At 34.0% G+C, this 21,184-nt stretch overlaps 1 protein-coding gene across 1 annotated transcript in view; it reads left to right on the top strand.

Annotated features, from left to right (window-relative positions):
• The window catches only part of LOC150100948 (glutamate receptor ionotropic, kainate 2-like), a 369,413-nt gene that overhangs the window by 295,715 nt on the left and 52,514 nt on the right, over positions 1–21,184 (top strand). The window contains exons 12-13 of the mRNA XM_090401147.1: positions 423–621; positions 16,343–16,562. Of these exons, the coding sequence (XP_090257273.1) occupies positions 423–621; positions 16,343–16,562 (419 nt within the window). The remainder of the gene's footprint in view (positions 1–422; positions 622–16,342; positions 16,563–21,184) is intronic.

Raw genomic sequence — 21,184 nt, 5'->3', positions numbered from 1 at the left:
CAATGTCATTGATATAAAGGTTAAACAATATAGGTCCCAGATATAGATTCTCTATATCTCTCACTTTCTGGCTATTTATGCACACTTATCCTGTTATTTTCATACTGGATCCCTATCCTTCCAAAAAAAGTTAGTGCCAGCATCTTATCAGATTGGCTCATAATTAGTTTTTCATACAATAGTTGGGAACCAGAAAGATGTAATGTGTGAAAATAGCAGTAAATTATTTTCATGGAAGCAGTGTGAGAGTGGATTGCATTATATGAAAGGATGATGAATGCATAGATGAGATATCACTGCACTCCAACTCCAGATTGGGATCTGGAGTCAACTTAGCATGATGGCTTTCTGTTAAAGGGCAGAATGATTTATTTTTTCATGTTTTCCACTTTATAAATGTTAATAATAATAATTTTCTTCAGGTCTTCTTCAACTCGAACAATTGCTGGAATCTGGTATTTCTTTACTCTGATCATGATTGCTTCCTATACCGCTAACTTAGCTGCTTTTCTCACAGTTGAAAAGGTGGTTTATCCTATTGAGAGTGCCGAAGATTTGTCGAGACAAACAAAAATTAAGTATGGATGCTATGGTGCTGGATCTACCTTTTCCTTTTTCAGGGTATTTATAAAATTATTTTACTTGTTGCGAGATTATTTCAGTTGTTGGCTATTTTATTATTTTGATGTTAAAGTGAATTAAAAAAAATTGCTAGTATTTTTTATTTGACATATTATATGTCAAATAAAAAATTGTTACAATATTTCAGAATATGTGAATTTAAAAATATTTCAGAATATGTGAATTTAAAAATAAGCCTAAACGTATTTTTGCATTGTTTTTTCTTTTTCCCTGCACGTGGAAATACCGCATTGTCTGTTAAGACTTCCAAATATGGCATATCTCCTGTCCATTTTCACATATTTTCCGTGTACAAGCACTAAAAAAAGGTGTATTACTTATTATAAAAACACGTGGATTAGAGATAGTTATAGAAATCTTTTTCAAATTATACTTGACAAGAAATTATATACTTGATTAATCCTTTATCCAAGTAATCAAATATACTTGATTAAATCAAATCAAATATACTTGATATACCTGTACAATAATAATAATAACAAAGTTGTTATTATTATTATTGTAATAATAATACAATTGTAATATATTACATATATTAATATTATGTAATATAATAATAATGTAATATAATACAATAATAATAATAATAATAATCCCCATGATACCTCTCTCTTCACACTTTTATGAGTATTATACAAGGTGATCCAAAAGTCACACACACTTCATAAAATAGGCTTAAAGTTTTCAATATTAGTGACAAACTTTATGGAATTAAATTGCTACAAAGCTTATAACTGTATCTTTACAAAAGATACAAAAGAAAAGGTTACAAAGGCAAAAATAAATAATGTTAATAAAGGAAATGATCAAAATGGCCACCGTGTTCTTAAATGTAGGTATGTGATTTTTTTACCAAGTTGGAGGCAACTCTTCAAAGCTTTGAATTACTGACTGCTCTGATTGCTTCAGTTCATCAAGTTGTGCAGTGTAAGGATTATTTTTATACATACCTCATCTTTCAGGTAACCACATAAGTAATTCTGGAGATAACAAATCTGTTGACCTAGGCAGACAAAGTCATTTAAAAATCAGTTTGCCACCAAAAAACTGTAAAAACTGCATTTTTTTCATTTGATGTATGACAAGTGACACAATCCTGCTGAAAACAGCAATCATAATCTTCAATCTCAAGGTACAGGGTGATGATGTCTTAGTACAGTGCGCTGTTCAATATTGTTGCAAAAAAAAACATGTCTGGCAGTGTGACGGCATTATACTACACACCACACTCCAATTTTCAGAGAATGTATGGGTGTTTCATGGAAAACATGAGGATTTTCCGATGATCAAATTCTGTTATTTTGGCTAGTGACATCCACTTAGGTGGAGCCACACTTTTTTCACTGAAAACATTGTCCAGCTCATAAACTCCATTTTCTTCAACAAATGATCCAGTGGCTTCAATTCCTGAATAGAGTGAACATAGTATGGATGAAACTTTGTTTGGTGGCTCTCAAAGTACTGCCATATGCATTACTTGGAGAGACCAAGTAATACACCACCATATTGCAGAGAGTTTTCTAAGACTCTTTGAAGTTGAACATTGCAACATGTTGTGTACCACAGTCACTTTTAGCCTCAATCAAAATAGAAGGTCTTTGATGCCACTGTTTGTCTGCAACTGATCTAGTTTCCTGAAAGTGTTTTATTAATCATGTGATTGTTGAATTGAGGAACAATAGAGTCTGGATACTTCTAACAAAACTCCCCTGCAACATTAGTGTAAGAATAATGGGCAAAATAACATTCCAAAATAACTCTTTACTCCTGGGAAAGTACCATTTTACTTTCCTCATAAGCGAAATTATGCAGTGGATGCCCAATACTGAAAACATGACCAATAGATTATATGATAGTGGCTAATAGTTCTAGGGTTTGTCATCTATAGACGAAACAAATAATCAGAATTGAAAGTTTATTCACTTGGTTATACTATAAATTAAAGATGCCAAGAAATTTTATTCTTGGTTTTATCCTTTATCCAAGTGTAAGCAAACAGTTTGCACATGAAGTAATTTTATGACTGGGCTACTTGTATATAGAGACTAATAACTTCACATCAATTGCCTTAGTATCTCATAATGCAATGCATTTATCCTTAAGATCATGAATAATGCTATGCATTATGGGAATGGCCACTACCCAGGCCGGTTTCAATACCTTTATTGAGGTCTCACAGTGGGAGCCAGACCCAGAAGTGATTCTAAGGTTGAGGCTGTGAAGTTATTAGTCTCTATATACAAGGTAGCCCAGTCGTGAAATTACTTCACACTCAACCTTTGTATGCTTACACTTGGATAAAGGATGAAACCAAGAATATAATTTCTTGACATCTTTAATTTATAGTATAACCAAGTGAAAAAAACTTTCAACATCTATTTCTAATTCAGAGTATTTTATTAATAAGGTGTGACACCTTATTAATAAAATATGTACTGCTCATATGTACTGCTCAAAAAAATTAGGGGATATTTTGGTTTTCTTGTAAATTATAAAGTTATAAAAATAATTTACAAATGTATCACATGTATTTTAAAATATTCTTAATATACAACAGTGTAGAACACACAACTGTGTACAAAATCATGTTAAGACTTGTCGAAACATGTCTTAGCGGTATTAGCATGTGGGGGCGGGGTTATAAAAGCGTGGCTTGTTGCACTCACTTCCACAGTGCATAATTATCACTTCAATTGTAAACTTGTGTTACCTACCACTCATTATTTTTTTAAAAATGGCAGAGCAACATGATATCCCGGAATCCATGGTTTGGAGAGCCATTGGTCGATTAGAAGCTGGACAAATGCAGCAAGTTGTTGCTGAAGCGTGTCATATATCTCAAAGCGTAATTTTGCAACTTTGGAATTGCTTTCTGGAGACGGGAAATGTTTGAAATCATCTTCATGCCATAGGTTTATATGCTCAAAGACCAATGGTTTGCATTCCACTTACTGCAAATCACAAAAGAGCCCGAAGAAATTGGGCACGCTGCAATTGGACAAATGAGGAATGGGCTTATGTACTTTTTAGTGACGAGTTCAGGTTAAGTCTGCAACCAGATAACTGACGTATCTTGATATGGCTTGAAAATGAAACAAGAAATAATCCACACTTTGTTCATGAAAGACCCCAACATCAAGGTGGGAGTTTGATGGTATGGGCTGGAATAAGTATAGGTGGCCATTCTGATCTCTATTTTATCAGAAACAGTTCCTTAACAACCCAAAGGTATTACAATGAGATTTTGGAACCTATAGATCGTTCATATGTTGCTGCTGCAATTGGCCAAGAATTCATTTTTATGGATGACAATGTTCGTCCACACCGTGCAAATTTGGTACAAGAGTGGACAAATAAGGAATGGGCTCGTGTACTTTTTTAGTGATGATTTAAGATATGGTTTGAGGAAGAAGGTATTGAACGAATGGACTGGCCTGCCTATTCACTAGATTGTAATCCAATTGAACACGCCTGGGATGCTTTAGGTAAGTGCATTTCTGCTTGACTGTTACCACCATGATTGCTTCAAGAGCTCAAAATTGCTCTCACAAAGGAGTGGGGAAATATCCCACAAGAACTGTTTGATCATCTAATCCGGTCGATGCAATCAAGATGTACCATTGTTTTGGCTGTTAATAGAGACCATGTGCCCTATTAAAAATGCATACACTATTATGAATAATTTATTAAATTTGTAATAAATATCGATTATTTAAACAATATCTCAGCAATTACACCCTATCCATAAGTAAGAAATATTTATTCATGTATAAAGTACCTAATAGTTATACATGAATAAATATTTCTTACTTATGGATAGGGCGTAATTGATGAGATATTGTTTAAATAATCGATATTTATTACAAATATAAAAGAACTGAGGCCTTTTCTCTATCTCCCATACTATCAATATTTTCTTTCTTCTAATATTATTAGGCTCTCTTGCACCCCTATACTAACCACTCTAGTCCTATAATGAGCACCCGTTTACTTTTTCACCTCAATAAAGGTGAAATAAAGGTTTAATTTTTCACCTCAAAACCAGTCTAGGTAGTGGCCCTTCCCATAATGCATAGCATTATATATGTCCCTAAGAATGTGCATTGCATTGTGGGATACTAAGGCAATTGGTGTGAAGTCATTAGCCTCTATGTATAAGTAGCCCAGGCATAAAATTACTTCATGTGCAAACTTTATTTGCTACACTTTGATAAAGGATGACACCAAGAATATAATTTCTTGGCATCTTTAATTTATTGTATAGCCAAGCAAAAAAAAACTTTCAACATCTATTTCTAATTCAGAGTATTTTAGTAATAAGGTGTGATACCTTGTGACTACTTGTATATGAAAATATGACTTCTCCATTACTTCAACCTTGGTATCATTTTTGGATCTGGCTCCAACTGATGAGACCTATTCAAGTATTTCATAATGTCTGGCATCTGTTTCTGTTTCTGCTTCACATCCTCCATCAAATTGGTGTAGATTAAAAAAAACTGCTATCCATTTTCAAAGGAGCCTATACCAATTCGACTACCTGCCTCCTAGTTAATGGGGTCCTGTCAGACCCAGTCAAAATTCAGAAAGGAGTCAAGCAAGGTTGCCCTCTTAGTCCATTGCTCTTTGCATTGATTCTTGAAACTTTCTTAAGGAATAACAGTTCCTTCAAATGAGAAGGAAAATAAAGTATTAGCGTATGTCAATGATGTGGTGGGCACTTTGATGGATAATGATTCCATATATATATATATATTTTTTTTTTGGTATTTTGGAAAAAAAGTTAGCAAGATCAGTGGATTAACTACTAATGCAGACAAGACAAAATTAAAAGTTTTTGGAATGTGGGATCTTGGAGGCATTCCTTTTGGACTAAACCCTAAGAGAGAGAGAATCGCTCATTATACTTAGAATTCCCTTCTCCACTTACCCAATATTACCAGTTCAAGAACTTATATACAAGAATTTTGAAACCATAGAAGACTAGAAAATGTGACCACTTTCCTTTTCTTCTAAAGCCATAGTACTCAAAATCATAATCTTTCTTGCTCAGTTATACATAATAAATATTACAGACATCACAGAAGCTGAAGAAAAGCAATTATATAATAGTAAACCTCTGCAATTTTTTTGATCCAGCCAATACCAAGAAGTTAAAAAGGAATTTCTTCGACTATCAAAGAAGCATATAGGATTTGGGCTTCCAGTCTTAAAATTCTGCTATTTAAGCAATACGACTTCAAAAATCTATAAAATATTGCAGCCCATTCACACATGTGCAGACCTTCGCATGTACTACCTGGGTTTTCATCTTCCCCTATTTGGAGTAAATGATTATAAAGGTCCAAAAGCTGAGATTGTTCCTGAATATTACAACACACTGTGCTTAACTCTAAGACTGCTACAACACTGGCATTGACATTCTTTCCATTAAAAAAAGTAAAATTTGGTATAAAGAAATTTTTAATCTCTTTTGCCACAAACTTCCACAGTTGGGTACTGATAACAACACTGTTTCATAACTTATTGAAGTTTCAAGGATACCCTAACAAGAGGGCTCTTGCCTGGAGAATTGCAAATGCTGCCTTCCAGTCAATACCATCAAATGGAGGTACTTGAACATCAGAGATCCAATCTGTGACATCTGTTACTGATTGGAAACAGTAGAACATGAATTCTACAGCTGCTCTCTAGCCCTGCATATTTAGAATAGAGTATGTAATGTGTTGGGCATTCCATTATTTCCAACAGAACAGGTTATTTTTTTTTCAGTATCCACCACCTGTCAACAGTGGGAAGATAATTTTGATTTTTATAATGAATTAAAATACCATTTATGGAAGATTTTAAAGAAACATGGATTTGAAAACCAGCAATATGACATCCAAATGCTTTATAATATTGTATTGTGGAAATTTTACTATTCAGTCAGATGATTTTTGTATTTAGAAAGAAGCATTCTAGGAGATATCAAATTTTTCACTAGATGGTGTAGGCCATCCACATTTTGCAATATTCACCAGGGGGGGGGGGGATAAAATTCTGTCTATTCTTGCTATGAGAGGTTTTTTAAATAGCTCCATCCTCTTAATTCAATGTGGTCTTATAGTCAATTGCAGGAATGACTGGAGAGCAATCCCAGGCAGAGAAGTCCAACTCAAAGCATTTAACACAGATAAAGCTATCCTCCTTCTCTATCAGTCTTCTGGTTGTCCATCTATATGAGATTGGTGAAAAAAGAAAACTGATAGCCTTTGGCTATATGATGATATAAAAGAGTTGAGGCCTTTTCTCAATCTCGCATACTATCTATCTCTCTATCTTTTCTTTCTCCTAATATCATGCCCTCTTGTATCCCTATACTAACTACTCTAGGTCTATGATGAGCATTCCCTTTACTTTTTCACCTCAATAAAGGTTGATTATGTAATTGATGTGAAGCCATTAGCCACTATATACAAGTAGCCCAGCGCTGAAATTGCTTCACGTGCAAACTTTGTTTGCTTACACTTGGATTAAGTATGAAACCAAGAATATAATTTCTTGGCATCTTTAATTTAAATAATTAGAATTGAAGCACTTCAATGCAGCTCAGCTTCAACTTTAATGTACATGACATTAGGATCACCCTGTACCTCTAAAATGTTGTTTATGTCACCTATGATGCAGTGGTAGGCAGGGATAATCAGAAATGCAATTGGCATGCAGCACTCGCAAAATGATTTGAATAAGCTGGAATTTATTGCATGTAAAAATGGCTGTCACTGCAATGTCAAGTATGTGCTTTGGGGGAATGAGATATTCAATGTCATTTATTATATTGGTAGGATTATGCCAGTAAGAACTGATCAGTTCCTAAAGTTGAATTTCAAGGGCCATATAAGTAAAGATTGCAAATGCAACTGAGAGGATGATTGCAATTCTGAATTCAACCTTGACATGTAAGAATAAGGAAGTCATTTTGTCTCTTTATAAGGTCTTGGTATGACCTTACTTGACCTATTGTGCACAGGTCTGGTGATACTGATACAGTGGAGACAATATTAAAGATGATATCAGGAATGTAGATTATGAGGACAGATGAAGAACACATATACCCACAAACTTTTGAAAAGATCATATAGTATACCAGGCTGATGGAATTTTTAATTTTATAGGAGTGGGCAGAAGACAAGAGGGCATCCATGGAAGTTGATATTGAATGCTATCAAGAAAAGGGTGTGTGTTAGATTTCTCTCATAGAGCAGTGTGGGAATTGGAGTGGATTGCTTTTGGAGGTAGTGAGTGCAGGTATTGTGAAGAAATTCATGAAAAGATATTACAGCTGGTGTGGGTGATATGTTGCTTCCCTTGATGACTCCCTGGAAGTCTCTCTTGTAACAACATTTTTAATTTCCAGCTGATGCCAGGAAGTTACAAAAGAATTCAACTGTCAAAGAAACATGGAGGTTTAGGCTTCCAGTATTAAAATTTGCTATTTAAGCTGTACAGCTTCAAAAATCCATAAAATATTACAGACCAATCACACATGCCAGTACTACCTGGGTTTTTATCTCTTGCTATTTGGAATAAATCATTACTATGGTGCAATACATGAGATTATTCCTGAATACTATAGCATTCAGTAACATCCCGTGCTGAACTCTAAAACTGCTATATCATTACTTTTCACTAATAACTGTGGAATCTGGTATATGGAAATCTTTAATCTCTTCTGCCATGAACTTCCACAATTGGATACTAACAATGACACACTGTTTAATAACTTACTGAGGTTCCAAGGATACCCTAACAACAGTGATCTTGATTGGAAAATTGCATATGGTTGCCTTCCAGTAAATGCCATCAAGTATTGAACATTGGAGGTGCAATCTGTTACAGATTAGAAATAGTTGAACATATATATTCTGCAGCTGTCCTCTTGCTCTGCATATTTGGAACAGATTCTTTATTTTTTTTACAATACTCCCACCTGTCAGCATTGTGAAGAGAATGTTGATATTTATGATTAATGAGTTAAAATATCATTTATGGAAAGTTAAGAAAATACATGGCATTGTAAACCAGCAATATGACAGCCAAATGCTTTACAATATTGTATTGTGGAATTTTTATGATTCAGTCAAATGATTTTTATATTTAACAATCAGCATTCTAGACAATAGTACCAAAACTGTAGAAATGACTGGAGAGCAGTACCATGCAGAGAGAGAGAGAGAGAGGGGATCAAATCAAGGTGACTATCTTAGAAAAGACTAACTGCCTCATACCAGTTGTCTTTAGTTCCTATTTGCCTTTTGGTTGTTCAACTGCATGAGACTGATGAAATATTAAAAAAAGATAGCCTTTGTATACATGATGATGATATAAATTAATGCCTTTTTTCTTTCTCTCCTACTCCTTATCTGCCTTTTTTTTTAATTTTTTTCTCCTAATACTGTCAGCTCCCTTCCACCTGTATGTCTCTATGCCTGTGATGAATGCCCCTTTATTTTTCACCTCAATAAAAGTCAAAACCAATCTGGATAATGACCCTTCATGTATGTTTGCATTATGGGATACTAAGGCAGCTGATATGAAGTCAACAGCTTCTATATCTCTGTGATTTCAACATAAATTTGTTAAAGAGAGTCATCATGTTTTGCCACTCTCCTTATGTACTACAACAAGGTGACATGAATGCATTGGACAAAGGAGATACCCAGATGTGTCATGCATGATGATAAAAATAATAATATACAATAGATTAGTCAAAGTTACTTTACTCTTTCTCTTGGGTATAGGATTAAAACAAGAATATAATTACTTGTCAAGTATAAGAAACAAATTTAGGTTGAAAACAACAGTGTTCTCTGTGAATTTGGTATACCTAGATTTTGTAAAGACCTTTGATAGAAGGTCAGAACAGCTGGAATTAGATACTAGATTAGTGACTTGTTAAGATAGATATATATACAAAGCTGTGTATATATATATATATATATATATATATATTCGGGGACTGTGATATCCTAAATGAGGAAAGTAACTAGTGATGTTCTGGACAGGTCTGTTTTGGAGTCATTAGTCTTTAACTTGCATGTTGGTGATATTGGGGTATTCTTGAGAGTTCCAGTATTATTCCCACATAAATGGATGATAGAATTTGTTACAAATAAGTTAAATGATAAGAGAATTTTATTGGAATGGAATCAATGGTTGATTTCATTCCAGCTTTGATACAGTAAATTTCTCTTGTCGTTTTACTTCTGATGGAAGAGTTTGTCACAAACTCTTCCAAAAAGATATAATTACTAAAGAAGTTAATAGTTTTATAGTTTAATAGTTTTATCTTCCAAAGAAGATAAAACTACTGAAGTTTTATTTCAGAATTAGTAACGTGTTCTCTAAATTGGAACTCTCAAGAATTTCAGCACAACCACAGAAGTCTCAAAAACTCAATATTTGGACATATTAACTGGAGATATTCAGCTGTTTATGGATGATACAGGGTTTGTCGAAAACTGTAAGTAGTGGAGCAGACAAAGCTTTACAGGAGAATATGAATAGATTGTGAAGGAGAAAGTGAGTGAGGCTACTGGTTCAGTGTTGCAAAAGTGTAAGGTTTTCAAATTTAGTAGGCAAGAATGGGATTCCTTTTAAAACTTTGGTTCTTTAAGATAATAAATAAATAGAAACATTATTTTAAAAATGTATACATAGAAAATAACAAAGATAATATAATCAAAGGTAATGATGCTTACAAAGAACAGGAAAATATATTGATCCAACTTTTAAAGCATTTAAGAACAGAACATCAGCTGGAATAAATGAGATGCAAAATGAACTATTAAAATATGAAGGAAAGCAATTAACAAAAGAACTGTCATATTCTAAATAGAGTATTTAAAGAAAGAAAAATGACTAGCATAAGAGCTTAACAATACCAATCTTTAATGAAGGAGATGGGACAAATCCAAAGAAGTATAGAGGAATAAATCTGCTCTGCACTACGTTAAAATTATGCACAAAAATAATTGGAAATATAATAAATAATATAATTGGATTATCTGATGTGCAACAAGGATTTAGGAAAAATAGAAATATATATTAAAGCAAATAATAGAAAAATCAATTGAATGCAATAAACCTCTTTACATGTGCGTTATTAATTCAACAAAAGATTTGATAGAATACAGTTAAAAGACATATTAACCATGTTAAAAATGAGAAAAATACCAAAACAAATATTAGAACTAATTAAGAATTACACACAGATAATAGTTCTATAATAAATACAGGACAATGACAGACTGAAAAAATTAAAATAATCAAAGGAATTAGACAAGGTGATTCATTAAGTTCCACCTTATTTACTTTAAGAATAATTCGATATGCTGATGATATAATTTTACTAGCAAAAACAAAGATGACATACAAAAATTGCTAAATACTTTCAGTTGTTGTTGTCTTGTCGTTTGAAGAGTTTTAGATGTTTCCATGTGCTCCTTGTACTGCTTTGGCTATGTCGATTTTGTTTGTATAGAGCTGTTGTTCAAGATTAGGATTTATTTCTTGCAAGGCTGCTGTAATTGCTGGACAGGTAAAGATGTGAGTGGGTGTCAGTTCAGTATTGGGGCAGTTGTTGCTGTTTCTATATGTTCTCGTATCATCTGTATTGATGTTCCTCTATAATGTCCTGTTCGTAGTCTTACTATCATGGTAATCTTTCTGTCAGCACTGATTTCGGGAATTTGATGTTGTATCACTGATTTCAGTGGAATTAATTTAGCTTTTGCTAGTGCATTGGCATCAGTAAGAGTTATCATGTGAGTTTCTTGGTTGAGTTCTCTGGCCTCTTTTGCTAATTTATCAGCTGCTTCATTGTAATCAATGCCTACATGAGCAGGAATCCATTGTAAAATGCAACTTTTTCTTAAACACTTTAGTTGATTTAAGAGTTTATGGATGTCTTGTGTGAGCTTGGTATTGCCATTTTTGATTGCCTCCATAGCTGATCTTGAGTCACTGTAAATTATAATTCCTTCAGATTGTTGAGATGATGATAGTTTTAAGTAGGCTTCAAGTGCTTTATTTATTGCGTAGAGTTTGCTGGTAAAATTGGAAGCGATTCTCCCAGATCCAACTTTTATTGAAAGTTTTTCACCTTTCAGGAGTAGAAGGAGAACACCAGTGCCTCCATTAATCATATTGGTGTCTGACGATCCATCGGTATAACAAATAACCTGTTTGGAGAAGAAAGAAGGTTGATAGTATTTAGGCCTTTTTCTTTGAGCATTTCTTTTCATTCTTTTTTTTTTGTACAAAGTTTGGTAAGGTTTAGATTTATGGAGGTAAAGGACTGGAAAATAGAGGTTTTCTGTTTATGTGGGCATTTAGCTCATCAAGCCCCATTTCCTTCCTGATAGTGTCATCATATTGTAAAGTTGATGATCTGTGAAGTCTGCATTTTTGATTCCAATGTTCATAAGTTGTTAGGGAGATAATGATCACTTTGGTAGCTTCTGATATTATTTATGAATTTTATGGTGGCAAATTTTCGTCTGTTCTGTCCTCCAGCAGGTCAAGCCCACATTCCTGTTGGGCTCTGATATTGTTAGTGGATGAGACTGCACCAATGATAATCTTGGATGCTTTTGCTTGTATTTTGTCTAATTTTTTCTTTACCGATGAAGCTGAAGGTGTCCAGATAGGTGCTGTGTATTCCATTATTGGCCTTATTAGTGTAGCGTAAGTAGTTTTGAGGATTTTTGGCTTTGCACCCCAATTTGTTCCACAAAGCCTTTTCAGTATATGTAATTTTTTTAGAGCTCTGTTGGAAGTGTTAGAGATGTGTTGTGCAAAATGTAATTCCTGATCGAGCGTAACACCAAGGTATTTTGGATTTGTGACTTTTTCAATTAGCTTGTTGTTGATCATGACTTTGGGATTGTAGGAATGTCTATTTTTCCTGTCTTTACTAAAGGTGCTTAGTTTTTGTTTTGTCTGGGTTGATTTTGAGTTTAAGTTCATCTGACCATTTTTCTAACCCTCTCATGGATTTGTTTAGAATCTCCTCTGATTCTTTGATTTTAGCACTAGTGTGCCAGATGGCTATATCATCTGCATAGCAAGTTACTTTTGTGTCTTCTGTAAGGTAGGGATGAATGCTATTGACATATAGAAGGAATAGTAAGGGACTGAGTACTGAGCCCTGGGGAACACCAGCCCAGGTTCTCCACTCTCTTGATATTGCTGCATTGATTCTGACTTTGATCTTTCTTCCTCTAATGAAATCAGCAATCCAGATTAAAGCATTTCCTTTAATTCCAATATCATGTACTGTTTCTATTAATTTTTTGATCCAAACACGATTGAAAGCAGCAGTCATATCAAGGAATATGGCAGTTGCCTTTTTTGTTGGTTTTTCCTGAAATGAGTCTATTATTGTTTGGCAGAAGGGGGATAATTGATCTGTTGTCGAATGATGGGTTCTATAGGCAGCTTGGTAGTAGTTGATTTTCTTATTTTTTGTCAGCCAGTGCATAAGCCTGGAGTGTATGATTCTTTCAGTAATTTTACAAAGTATGCTAATTAATGCGATAGGTCTATAGCTTTGACATTCTGCAGCATTTTTGTCAGGTTTCAGTATGAGTACAATAACTGATTTTTTTCATTCTTTTGGAAGTTTGCCTGTTCACCAAGAGGTATTGAGAATGTCTGGAAGTTGTTCTTTGGCATTTTTGCCAAGGTGTTTGACCATATGACCAAATATAAGATCATTACCAGGAGATTTATTAGATGCAGTTTTCTCGATTGATGAATTTAGTTCACTTAGTGTAAATTCTTCGGAGAATATGTCATTAGTTTGGTATGTTCTTGCTTGTTTTAGTATTTTACTTGTGAATTTATTGAGGGGCTTGTCCTCTCTGTTATACTGAGGTTTGGAGTTGTTTGAATAGGTTTTTGCCAGTGTATTTGCAATTTCTTGATCTGTAATAGCTTGTTTCCCAGCATTTATGATGAAGTTTGTTTTCTGTTGGTTCTCTTTTTTGATATTGTTGTCTAGGATTCTAATAATGTTTCAGTGTTGGCTGTCTTTTCTTGGATCCAGGTTACTGCAAAGCTCCGACCATTTCTCTTGTTCGCACTTCCAAATTTCCTGCTCTGTTTTGTGTGTTATGTTCATTAATTTCTTTCTGTATTCATCAAGTTTATTAATTCTGAATTGTTCGCTGATTGTCTCTTTCTGTAATCATTGAATCAATATTGTGATCTTTCCAGTATGGTATCCAGGTATTTTTCTGCTTGCCTCTTGGTATTGTTGCTTTGGCAGCTTTACTGATGTGTGAAGTAAGGATTTGTAATTTTCTGTTGAGGTTTCTAGAGACAGGTTCATCTTGACAGAGGCTCTCCAAGGTTTGAGTAAACCTTGTCTAGTTGGCTTTTCTGAAGTTCCATGTCCTTTTGATTTGCTGTTCTTGATCAATCTTGAAGTTTAGTGTTGTTTATGGGTCTTTGGTCACTGATGGCATTTCCCAAAATTTTCCATTGTGCACTTGATGCAATGCTATAATTAATATAATAGCTGTGATGTCAATAGCAGATTCAGTTCCTGTAGTTTTAGAGAGATAGGTGCTCTGTCCATTGTTAATTGTTGTGAGTTCCAAATCTGTAAAGAGGTCTTCCAATTGTTGACCTTTATGGTCTAAATCGGGGGAGTCCCCACGTTGGGCTTTTTGCATTTAGATCACCAAGTATAATGGTTGTATCAGTTGGAGACTCGCTTAGCTTTTCAATGATGTCTGTATTAATATTTGTATTATCAGGGTGGTAGACGTTTGGGATCGAAATAGAATGGTTTGGTAGGTGTATTTCAACAGCTTGAACTTCTGTCAAACTGTTATTATTTCAATATTGATTTAGGGTGATTTCTTTGAATTTGATTTCTGGGGTCTTTAAAAGGATAGCAAGCCCCACCTGCTCTTTCTTCTCTATCCTTCCTAAGAACTGTGTATCCTTTGATGCTGAAGTTCAGATTTTTGTTCAGGTTTGTTTCTTGTAGACAAGCTATATGGATATTGTTTTTGTAAAGCATGTATTTAAGCATGTAATACCTTCAGTAATGCAGCCGAATGGAAAAATATGAAGACATCAACAGAAAAACTGAAGCAATGACTTTTGCCAGGGAACCCATAAGAAGTTAAAGGAAAAAAAAGAAGAATTGAAAAATCATATAGAAAGAATGCAGGATAACAGATGGGCAAAGAATATAAAGAACTGGATAGTAAAGGGACCAAGGAAAAGATGGTAGAATGGCCTTGGAAAATGGAGACACTCGAGCATTTATGCTTGATAGTAAAAAAGATGAAGAAGAAGAATGGGATGCAAGGTATATAATTATTAGGGTAATTTTGAAGAAGGCATATAGCTTGAGAGATCTGGGAGTGGTGGTGGTGGTGGACAGGGACCTGATGTTTAGAGTCATGTCGCTGAAGACATCACATATCACATTTCATTATGGCAATGATGAGGCAGTCCATGTCATGTAAAGAAGTTATGGTTTCAGTGCATAAAGCCTAAATCAGGCTGCATGTGGATTATTGTGTTCAGGTTTGTTCACCTTGTTTTCTTGGAGCTAAATATATTAAAAAGGGTCCAGAGATGATATGACTATGGTGGTTTACAGTGTGTGGAATGTGGAATATGAAAAGAGATTGTGAGAATATCATTTGCAACATCTCATGGATAGTAGGGAAGAGAGTGAATGCTTGATATATATATGTTGGTAAGGAGTTGTTGCCAGATTAATGTGAAACAGATTTTTCATAGAGCGGAGGAAGAAGACAGGGATAGAACAAGAGTAAAACTCCCCATTCTTCTCAGTGTGTTTTCTTACTATACCTTCATTCACATTTTGCGTTAGTACATGACTGAAAATTTATTTTGATCTTTTGACATTACTCATTGATGCTCTATTTCTAAAATGCTCACGTTTATCAACTTTATTCAGAAATGTTCCATGATAACTAAATGAGCAAATGGATTTATAAAAATAAAATGTTGGTACCTGTGTGATCTTTGATATTGTAACACATGTGAAGTTATGTAGAAAGAGTGGAAATTTATAAAATAATAAGTGGCTTTGATTTTTTCAAACTCAAAGTCACTTTGTTTTTAAATTTCTATATTTTGAGGCTTTAATGAGCTGTATAATAAATGTGTATACCTGTCAAACCACAGATGTGAGAACCTTGGCTGGCACAGTGCCAAGAAGAGTCATTTCACATTGAAGAGGAGAAAGTAATAAGGTGATGTACGAATTCCTTACCAACGTGTGGAATCACATGCTTTATATGTAAAATTTTCCAGCTGTTGTACAATCAAAATAGTTACTCCTTTAAAAACTAGAATTTTCATAAAAGAAAAGCTAATTTTCCGACGTGTAATAATAAACATGCATCCCACGAAATGCGTTGATTACCCTATTATTGGAATGGATTCACCTTCTTCTGCCATGCACAGAAGTGTCAAGTGGTCTCTCATCTATGGTCGGACAGTAACTACATAATAATGTAGTTATGCACTACATAATAATGGTAGGCATAACTCTTCTATATCTGGAATTGATTATCCAGTAATCTTAAATCTCATAGGAACTGTATAAACAAGAATTTCCTGTATATATCTTAAAATAGACTGAATTTCATTATATATTTAGGACTCTAAGATTGAAACTTATCAGAGGATGTTTAAATTCATGAGTTCTCATCCTGAAGTATTTGTGACAGAAGGTGAAGGTAAGAGGCTTGTATCTCAAGGAGATTATGCTTACTTTATGGAATCAGCATCCATTGAGTATATTGTAGAGAGAGAATGCAACCTAACGCAAATTGGAGGTCTTCTGGACACAAAAAGCTATGGAATTGCCACAAAGAAACGTAAGTGTATTACTTTGAGCATTCTGTTCACTTTTTTTTCTTTTGATAAGGTATTTTTATAATGTGTGAAATGCATAGTGTATTTTCAGTAAAATAAGCAATATATGGAATGAATTCGACTAAAGGATAGAATTTTATAAGTGTGAGTTACATTTAAATGCCTTTGGTGTGGCATCTAGAGAGGCTCTTGTTATGGGAAAGAGAATATAAGAGAGTTAAAGGGGAATGAAAAGTGTGAGAAAAGGCGGAAAACAATGGAGATATGAAATGATGTATTTTGGGGGGGGGGGGGGATTGAAAGTGGTAATTACTGTGCAGGGAAGGAAAACAGAGGAAGATGCAAACAATTAGGACAAAAAAAGGGGGAGGGTTGAGATAGTTGGAGTAGACTCGGAAATGAGACATAGCAAGCATGAATACCAAGAACAGTAATGAATGTATGTGCTTACGAAAAAGGTCATTGTGAAAAGAAGAGCTTGAATTATATGGAGATCAGTTAAATCAGGAAAAATACAAGAATGATCATGATAAAGGGGAAGTGTCAAGGTCTGGTTTTAAAGGTACAGCTGAAAAGTGACATAGGTTTGATTAGTTATAGAGCTAAAAATGAGATAACATGCTTGTTTATGAATTCCAGGAATATCAGAAATAAGGGAGAATAATTTGTTTCACTGAAAATTATTGATATGAATTATTTATAAAAAATTATAAATTATTGAAAAAAAATGAATGATGAGAGCTAGTTAGAAAAAAGTTAACTTGAAAGAAGTAGAAAAAAAATTAAGAGAATTGCAAGGCAGTCATATCCTGTAAGGTACTTCACATAAGTGACTGTAGAGCTGAAGAAGCAAGTGGTAAGTGGTTCAACATAGATGAGAAAGAAAGCAAGGTGAGAGGAAAATAAAAACAGAATATGAAAGACTCTGAGATGGTGTGAGGAGAATATACAGTGATTCCATGATAATGGATGTGTTTTATGAGAATATGGCACATTTGTGTTTTCCCTGTGAAGATCAACGATCATATTGATGCTGTTAGAATGCAAAATAGGAAATAATTCTACATATGACCTTGATATGTTCCATTTAGAAAAGACATTATGGATTACATTATTGTAGTTTTGAATATACTCTATTAGAAATCTCTGTATTTGTATTGTCTATACCTGACTTCCAGTTATGCTGGTGACTAGTTGATCATGTATGTAGATAGAGAAAGTAATTTATTTCCTGTTGTAAGATCTTTGAAAAACTGGTATATTGGCTGCTATCAAAAGGTGTGAAGATGTTCTCACTTCCAACCATCTCTTTCAAATTTGGAACTGTGTTCTCTAATTTTGTGTCCACTGATATCAAAAACAAGACTTTGAGGTATGAAGATAACATAAGTTACCTTCTTATCCCAGAAAAGAGACTGTTTGGTCTGAATATCATGTGAGGGCCAGTGAGGAAACCTCAAAATATACTAAAGTTGATACTAGCAAAGAATTAGGAAGAAAAAGAGATGAATAATTCGATACAAAGAAGAGAAGAAACTCACCACCATAAAAGGAAAGGAAATCCTACACTAATGAATTAATGCCAACAGAAAGAAAGAAAGAATTACTACTTGCCATTAGGCACAGTAATTTCTAATCACACTTAGAGAATGAGCCAGCAAATATGATAAATAGAGATGAGCTTAGCAATAGCAAAATGGTCTTTTCTTCTTATCCATTTCCCCTCACTTTGGAGTGAAACAGAAGTCAGTGTGTAATGATCAGGCAACCTGGGATTTGGGCAGTTGTATCTGAGCCATAGCTAGAAGGCTTCAAAACGCTGAAGAGTCTGTAATCTCCACAAGTACTCAAAAATTACACAAAGGCAATACTTATCAAACCATAAAGAGAAATTAAAACGGAGCTGTTCATTATAGACCTTGTGCAATATTGGTGATACAAAAGAGCGCAGTTGTGTAAGGAAAGAAATAAAAGGTAGAAGGATAGTAAGAGAGAGGAATAAATAGTATCTTATCACATTTTATTCATCTTGTAGCAATAGGCCATTTTCTTTTATTTGGCTTGCATGATTTACACATGGAAAAAGATTTGGAAAACCAGGGATAGCAAGTAATCAGATTGTTTCTATTTCCTAGAATTTTCAGAGAAAAAAAAAATTTTTAATTTCTCCTTGTCAGATGATGATGATGCACAAGATAGAAGAGTTGCCTATCAAGGACATATGCTGAAATTTTATTTTCCTCATATATATCAGTGATGTTGTATACACATCTAGGTGGGTGTGTTGTTGTATAACTTATGCAACCTGCACTACAAAATTCACATCAGTTTGACTGTATGATTGCATTTATATTGATGTATGAAAGTTTAAAGGTACATAGCACTCATCTTAATTGGTCTAATGCAGTTAATTGTAGGTCAACTTCAAATACTTTATCAATCAACATAATTTTAAATACGGAAAACGTGAAGGTCAGATGAACAATAGCTACGCTTCACATGCAGCGTTTATGAGAAGCACAAAGGGTTTACATTTCGTGGTGAGATTATATCATTGGCAAATACTAGAGTGACATACAGATAATTTGAATTTGGATACGATTTTTAAATACTGTCATACAATACTCACAAAAATTGGAAAAAGTAATCACTTGAGAAATTATTATTTTTCTAGATTGAACCAAAAAACAGTACTGAACTTCATCATCCCCTTCAGTACATGGGCTATGAGATATGCCGTTCAACTGCATGCTGTTAGAATGCAGTTAGTAGAAGAGCATGTGTAGGGTCTATGCCATTACATTTAGCTATAGCAATGGTGTTTACATTGGAATGTTTATTTTTGAGCATTATTTTCATTCATACAGAACTGGCAGAGCAAATGGTCCAAGCCTACAACGTGTTTGTGAAGTTTGTTTGTCATTTCCATAAGTGTGCCCTAAGCAATAGTGTCATCATTGCCTTACAGAAGAGGTTCAAACATACCAAGAGCGTTCTGCCCCAAGGCAAAAGGCATTTGGAGAGACCATGAACTGTTAACACAAATAAGAATCACAGGCATGTACTAGAGGTATTCCAACAGGACATAGCAACCTGTCACACATCAGCAGAGCCTGTTTATCAGAAAGCTTCCCCTGGAGACTCATTTCGAGGTTCACAAAATTCCTATATCCTTCATGTCCTCCTGATCTCACATCGCTTGATGCCTTCGTTTGAGGTATGTTGAAGAATGGGTATTCTACCATTACCCGTCTTCAAACCTTGATGAACTAAGGGATGAAATTACACTTATACGACATGTCCAGCAGATGTCCCAACCCTTGTTCTCCAAGATAACAGAGAATCTCTGCATAACACTAAGAAACCTGTCTTGAAAGACAAGGTGCCCATTTTGAGCACATAATCTACCATCATTAATGCTTTATTCGACCAAGATTCCACCGATAGTTGTGGATGTACATATCATCATGTATAAACATATATTTCTTTGTTAATAAACCATTTACTCCATAATATATATCATGGTAGTTATTCAGTACTTTTTTTTTTTTTTTGCACCATAGTGTGTATATATATGTGTATGTGTGTACACACACATCTTTATTTTATTTAGAAAATTGCTTTACATAAATCATTTTGTTTAGGCACCCATTGACTGAATTATAAATAGTTGTTACCATGTATTTTTTGCAACTGAAAATTTGAAAAGTTTGCTGGGACAAATGTAGAGCTTAGAACACACTTATGGAAATAACAAACAAATGTCACAAACACGTTGTAGGCTTGGACCATTTGCTCTACCAACTCTGTATGAATGAAAATAATGCTCAAAACTAAAAGTCTTTTCTTCCAATGTAAGCACCATTGCTATAGCTAAATGTAATGGCATAGACCAGTGATTTTCAACCTTTTTTCATAATATGGCACACCTAGTCTCATTATTAAAATTCTGCGGCACACTAAAAATATAGTCTTTTAATTTTTTGATGATCTGGCAAAATATAGACATAATTTTGATTGATTTACACACACAAGATATTAATAATAGTAATTACTACTAATCCTTTTTGCTCCAAAAAAATTTAAACTATATTTTTGACATTTTGAGTAAGAAAAACAATGCTCAAAATTATTTTTTAAAAATTTTATTGATTTTTTTCAAATAAATATATAATATCCATATTAAAGGAATACTATTGAATAAAATTAACTGAATGAAAAAAAAAACAATAAAAGAACTCTTACCAGTTATTTGTGAACACACTTATCAAAAGATTAAAGCTAATTAACACACAATTTTAAACTGTAAGTTTCGTAAAATATAAATAAGGGAGATTCAGGTGCAGATGGAAGATCAGACACTAATAAATATATGTGCAAATTTCTACATTATTTCTTTCAATTTATTTGTTTTCACAAATCTCGCAGCACACCAATGTCCTGCTGCACACCTGTTGAAAATCGCTGGCGTAGACTCTGCACGTGCTCTTCTACTAACTGCATTCTAACAACATGCAGTTGAACTTTTACATCTTCTACATAATTTCTCACAGTGATTGGAAATATGGTCAGTCTCTATGCATAAAAACATTTTTTTGGACAGCTACCTCTAAGATGTTCAGAG

The sequence above is a fragment of the Typopeltis vanoorti genome, chromosome 12 (assembly GCF_054136105.1).
Source record: "Typopeltis vanoorti isolate ZY-2024b chromosome 12, IOZ_Tvanoo_1.0, whole genome shotgun sequence".
NCBI lineage: Eukaryota > Metazoa > Arthropoda > Arachnida > Uropygi > Thelyphonidae > Typopeltis > Typopeltis vanoorti.
Note: the sequence above shows the minus strand (reverse complement) of the source record. Positions and strands in the feature narration are given on the sequence as shown.